Source organism: Otolemur garnettii, unplaced genomic scaffold (assembly GCF_000181295.1).
Source record: "Otolemur garnettii isolate 467f Iridium unplaced genomic scaffold, OtoGar3 scaffold00042, whole genome shotgun sequence".
Classification (NCBI taxonomy): domain Eukaryota; kingdom Metazoa; phylum Chordata; class Mammalia; order Primates; family Galagidae; genus Otolemur; species Otolemur garnettii.
In genome coordinates this window covers 148,935-154,918 of record NW_003852437.1, presented here as the reverse complement: position 1 = coordinate 154,918, position 5,984 = coordinate 148,935, and the positions used below count along the sequence as shown (strand labels likewise).

Genomic DNA, 5,984 nt, shown 5'->3' with positions numbered 1-5,984 from the left:
CAACGCCCGGCTATTTTTTGGTTGCAGCCGTCATTGTTGTTTGGCGGGTCCGGGCTGGGGATTCGAACCCGCCACCTTAGGTGTACGTGGCTGGCGAACCTGAAGTCTTTATTCTGCTTTTCCCAGGTAAGAGATGTGATACCCGCATTACCAATAAGCCCTTCTAAAACCTTCAAAGATTTAAGACGGAAGAAGCAGGTAAGTTGATTTATGAACCTAGTAAAATCTTTATATCCTTTAAATCGATCATTGACACATTTGAAATAACAGAGACAATGTTTCCTTTTCAGTTCCAGTTCAGGCAAATTCTACTGTAAAATATATTTTAAAATAAGCCAGAGCTTATCTACCTAGAAAAAGCCCTTAAAATAAGCAAATGACACCAGGAAGAGGAAAGGAGGGTGCTACTATTTGAAAATATTTGATTGAGGGACTTCACCTAACAAATGCAAACATTGTAATCTAATTCTTTATACCGTCAATTAACCTGAAACAATAAAAAATAAATAAATAAAAATATATGACTTGCAAATTAAAAACAAGGTAAGTATAGTTTTGATTTTTTGTGTCATAAAAATGTAATAAACTTGGTTTCTTTTGAAAACTAAACACATTTAGTAAGACTTGTGGAGGTGAAATAAGACACCTGACAATTTAGAGCGAGCTTACCCAGGTGGCTTTTTATACTGAGAAGAATAATGTTGTTAATTAGCCTCATTCATGACACACTGCTGCAGATAGAGCCTCCATGGCAAGGAAGGCATTCTAGAATCTGCACCTGGGCTGTGTAGGCACCAACATTATAGCCCAGGCTAAGGAACTGGAAAGGACTCTAAAGTCAGGGTACAGAAGAGGCTTAGAAACAGGGGTTCAAAATCTGGTGTGTGTGTGTGTGTTTGAGACAGAATTTCACTATGTTGCCCTCGGTAGAGTGCTGTGGTGTCACAGCTAACAGCAATCTCCAACTCTTGGGTTTAAGTGATTCTCTTGCCTCAGCCTCCCAAGTAGCTGGGACTATAGGCACCTGCCACAACACCCAGCTATTTTTTTCTTGAAGTTGTCATAGTTGTTTTAGCAGGCCTGGTCCAGTGTATGTGGCTGGTGTCCTAACCACTGAGCTAAGGACACCAAGCCAGTTGTGGTTTTCAATTGCAAACATTTTAGAAAAAAATTATCCACAATCCCAGTAGGATTATCATTGTTTTGGGTGTGTACTCTGCAAGTCTTTCTATGTATCCAGGCATCATAATAAACCTCTGAGGTAGAGTTATCATCTGCTTAATACTGATAAGGAAACTAGGCTCAGAGAGGCTGAGTGAGTTGCCTAAGATCACACATGTAATAAATTTGTCAGCTCAGATGTCAGCCCACTGATTTCTTTTCTTTCTTTTTTTTTTTTTTCTGAGACAGAATCTCATTTTGTCAGCCTGGGTAGAGTGCCATGGCATCATACTTCATAGTACCCTCAAACTCTTTTGTTGTTGTTGTTGTTGTAATTACCATTGTTATTTGGGAGGCCTGAGCTGGGTTCGAATCCACCAGCCCAGTGTATGTGCTGGCGCCCTAACCACTGAACTGTGGATGCTGAGCTTCCTTTTGTTTCTTGATATGAAGTTTTTATGAACATGCATCTATCTATCCTTTCTTTTATGATCTCTTTCATTGATAGAAAGCTCTCTAGAAGGAGGGAGGGGGATGGGAGAAGGAAGAGCAGAGACAGGGAAGGAGGGAGGAGGTGGGGGGGTTTCAGTGTGTGACACACTTTTGGGGGGCAAGACACAAGTATAAGGGGGACCTTACCTAACAAATGCAATCAGTGTAACCTGGTTTCTTATACCCTCAATGAATCTCCAACAATAAAAAAATAAAAAATAGGGTGGTGCCTGTGGCTCAAAGGAATAAGGCGCCGGCCCCCTATGCCAGAGGTGGCAGGTTCAAAGAGAAAGCTATCTTCCTTCCAGATATGTAACAGTAAGTTTATTTTCTTCAAGATTTCTAAAGTATAAAGTAATCTGTGGCTTAATTTTAAAAAAATACTTAATTCTTTAATCCATGTGGAATTTATTTGTATGTGGTCAGAGTTAATACTGCCAACCAGTTATCTTCATATTGTTTATTAAATATAATTGTTTGTTTATAATGCAAAAGGGGGAAGATGAAAATGTGGGAAACTAACGTCCTTGGAGAAAGAGATTGGTCAGGCCTCTGTGGAGGGATTAGCCTTGAACAGGAAGGTCAGCTCCCTCCTTTGCATTTGGAGCACACAGGGAAAGGGCTGGGGTGGCAGCAGGTGGCACTGAATAGAGGGGAGCAGAACTCTGCCTAACAGCTTTGATTTTCCCTGATACAGAGACACTGGATTTTAGGCTTAATTTCCAGGAGCAACCACAAAAAGGCGCTGGTCTTGGAACTCTGGGAGTCTTATCCCCAGCTCCTCTGGGACCCTAGCAACTCTGCCTCCCCCCCATCTGTCCCTGCCTCCTGCTGTTCTTCCTTTTATCATGGCATCCAGTCTCCCAACCACTCTAGTCACCAGCAGGACCTGATCAGAATCCCAGAACAGCATCATGCACACATGTGCCACCTTCATAATTCATAAGGCATGTTCAACCTCGAACCTCACGACAATCTGAGCTGAAGACAAGCAGGTACTCAAGGCCCAAGGGTATTAGCAGGGACCTGTGTGTGGAAGAGCCAGGACTCAGACCAGGGCTCAGACTTCAGGCACCCTGCTCTGCTCTATGGACACCCTGGCAGGCGGTTTCAGTCGTTTGAGACAGCTCTCTCCAGCATCTCCCACTCCATCCAGCAGTCTTGAACCATCTTCACCTACTGCTTCAATCCCAACCCTGCAGTTCCCCTCTCAGCTTCCTTTCTACAACCCCCATGTTGGGTGACCCTCAGGCAAGTTACTCTCTCTCACCAGGCTTTCATATACACTGGAAATTGTAAGAGAAACTAGGTCTTTGTGATGTTGTGAGGACAAAGTGAGTTCATGCGTGGAAAGAGCTTACAGCAGCATCTAACACCAAACTCAACAAATCTCAGCAATGAACAGGGCTGACGGGTTCTGCTGTGTGTGCGATCCCATCCTACACGGCCCCTCACCACTTCTCCATGATCCTGGTATTCACCGAAAAAGGACCTGGTCACAACTTCTCTGCAAAGGCCTTCTAAACATGCTCACAAGCTTCCAAAAAATTAAGAAACAATTCAAAAGGGAAAAACTCAGTAGTCTCAGAAGCATAAAGAACTTCAATAGGTTAAGCATCTGGGCAGGGGACACACAGGATTATTGGGAAAAATAGAGCAGAACAGGGCACCCCTGAGCTGCACTTCCCAAGTTTCGATGCTGCTGGGGACCTGAGAAGTCTGAGCTTGGCAATGTTCTCCCAGAAATGAGGACCAGCCCACAGGTCACCTCTTCTGATCCCCAAACCTCTACAAAACTTAATTTCTAGGTGAACTTCTCCTGGGGAAGGGAAGGGCAAAGAAGGATGTAGGAGGGAAAACCAGTAGGAAACTTCTCATAGTAACTAAACATTTTTTTTAAATTTCCACAGGCATATTCTTCCCTTGTTTGTTTTCCTTTTGGTTTCCCCTGGTTAATAGGAAACCTCCCTCTGGCAACGTCAATTTCTTCCAGGTGAGTAGTGAGAACACAGGGAAGGGACTTAGTTTCCCTGCTGCTGAAGCATTTTGGTGTGCATTCAGGCAGGAAGGCTGTGTGGGTAACAGCCCTGGGAGGAGGGTCCGAGTGAACGTGCTGCCTGCTCCTACCTCACAGAGAAAACTAGAGTCCTTCCCTGTGTTTGCCTCTAGACAGCCACAGGTGACCCTCTGATCGTCTTCCCTGACAAAGGTTCATCTCAGGTGGAGGTGGGGAATAGAGGCAGAGAGCAATGGACAGATTTCTAGACCTGTCACAATGGAGCCACAGGTTTTGAAGAATCCACTTATCCTCCCACCCCCATCTTGCTAATGATATGTTATCATTCCTGTCATTATAAATCACCCAGTAACAGAGTCTGGAACAGGCTCAGCCTAACCACAGTGGACCCATCAAGGTTGAGTTCCATCGGTGACATTCATTTCCCACTTCTACAATTTTTTGTGTCTCTTGAAAGAGTCTTGATTCTCATTCAGAGCATCTACAAAAAGGAAAGCCATCAAATTAGCACAAATTTTAGCTCTTTCTAGGAGACACGCCTCAAACGTTCATATTTTCGTGGGAAAGCAAGTCTCTTCTTTTTACTCTTTAGAAAAGGAGCAGTAAATAGTCTGATGTAAGCATTCCAAATTGTATTAAAAAATCAACGCACTGTACCCCACAAATGCATAAATGTATTCATGATCTATGTGTATATGACTTAATAAAAGGAAACCAAAAAAGAAAAGGAATAGTTTTCCTTCCCATATTTGTCGGATGAAATCACCTACAGGTGGAATAGCAAAGCCACACTAAGAAACGGGTGGGTGTTCTGAGCAACCTGGCATCTAATTAGATTTTGACGTAAACCATGCCTTATAAAACTCATGAGACTAAGATAAACTTTTTTCTCTTAACTTTTATCTTCTTTTACATCAAATATCCTCACAGATCAGCCTCCTTCCCCAAGTCTAGACAAACGCCAGCGCCAGCCCACCGGTCCCGCTTCTACCAGTTTACGGGCTTTCTTATCCCTAAGACAGAAACGAGGGCCGCTCCTTCGGATGACCTAAGCTAAAGTACACTATAAATAATAACTTAGAACGAGTGTGTTTCGTTTCTAACTTGGCAAAGGGCCTCGCGATCCTGCCTAGGTGGGTCTCCGGATGTCTGGTAAAGGGCGGCCACCTAACAGGTGCAAGGACTGCGGGACCCCAGAGGTCCGGCCCCAGCCAGCTCTTCAATCGCGTGCTTACCCAGCCGGGGCGAGGCGCGGGCGGTGGCCGGGGCTGGGTTTCCAGCCTCTAGGCCGTTCTCCGCGCGGGTGAGGCTGTAGCTGCTGTAGCCGCGATGCAGCGCGAACTTGCACACGCTGCGGCCCCGCGCGGTGCAGTTGAAGAGGTAGCAGGGGAGCGCGGCGGGCTGGGCCGCGGGCCGCCGGGGCAGCTCCACCACCGCCACGGAGCAGCGCGGCTCGGAGCAGCAGGCCGCCACGCACTGCCGCCAGTCTCGCACGGCCGCTGGGGCCCGCAGGAAGCTGGCACCCGCCGCGATGGAGTCCTTGGTGCGGATGATGGCGTCCGGCATGGCGCTGTAGCCGCCGCCGCCCGGGCCCGGGCAGTCCTCCTGGGGGCCGCCGCCCGCGCGCAGCTCCAGCTCCAGCTCCTCCGGCGGCCGCTCCTGCTGCAGCTGCCGGCGGAACTCTTCCAGCAGCTGCTCCACGCCCGAGAGCTTCGCGTGCAGCTCGGACAGCGGGGCTGCCGGCTGCCCGGCCGCGCGGCCGCTCGGCAGCCACAGGCAGAGCAGCAGCAGCCCGCGCAGCGCCCGGTGACGCGACGGTCGCCAGCGCCCCGAGCCCGCGCTCTCCCGGGAGGCGAAGGCCATGGCGACAGACGGCAGAGGGGAGCGAGCCGAGGCGGGGCCGGGCGCTGAGGGAAGGTGGCGGGGAGGCCGGGGCACGGGCCTCTTGCGCGGCCGCGAGGGGCTGTAGGCCCGGGCCTCAGAGCTCAACGCCCCCAAGGCCCGCCTGCGTCCCCGAGGCCACAGGCGCGCGAAAGTTAACGGGAACCGCAGCAGCGGGAGGCATAGCGGAGCGTCTGCAGGACGGCGTCGACGTGGATCAGCACCCGGCGGGCGAACAGTGGCACGGCGGGGCGGAGCCTGGGCGGGGCCACGGCCAGACCCGCCCTCCCGGCGCGGGTCTCCCCCCTCCTCGCGCCCCTTCTCCCCCGCCCCCAGCGCTTCTAAACCGGCTTCTGCCTGCCCTTCGCACTAGCGGGCGCGGGCGGTGTGGGGCCGGCGCTCGTGAGAGGGCAACCCAGAGAACAGTTTGGTG

General features: G+C 49.7%; 1 protein-coding gene across 1 annotated transcript in view; it reads right to left on the bottom strand.

Moving 5' to 3' along the window:
* LRP11 (LDL receptor related protein 11) overlaps positions 1-5,668 on the bottom strand; it is a 38,613-nt gene extending 32,945 nt beyond the window's left edge. The window contains exon 1 of the mRNA XM_003790253.3: positions 4,906-5,668. Coding sequence (XP_003790301.1) covers positions 4,906-5,533 — 628 coding nt within the window. The 5' untranslated portion in view covers positions 5,534-5,668. The remainder of the gene's footprint in view (positions 1-4,905) is intronic.
* Positions 5,669-5,984: the final 316 nt, after the last annotated feature.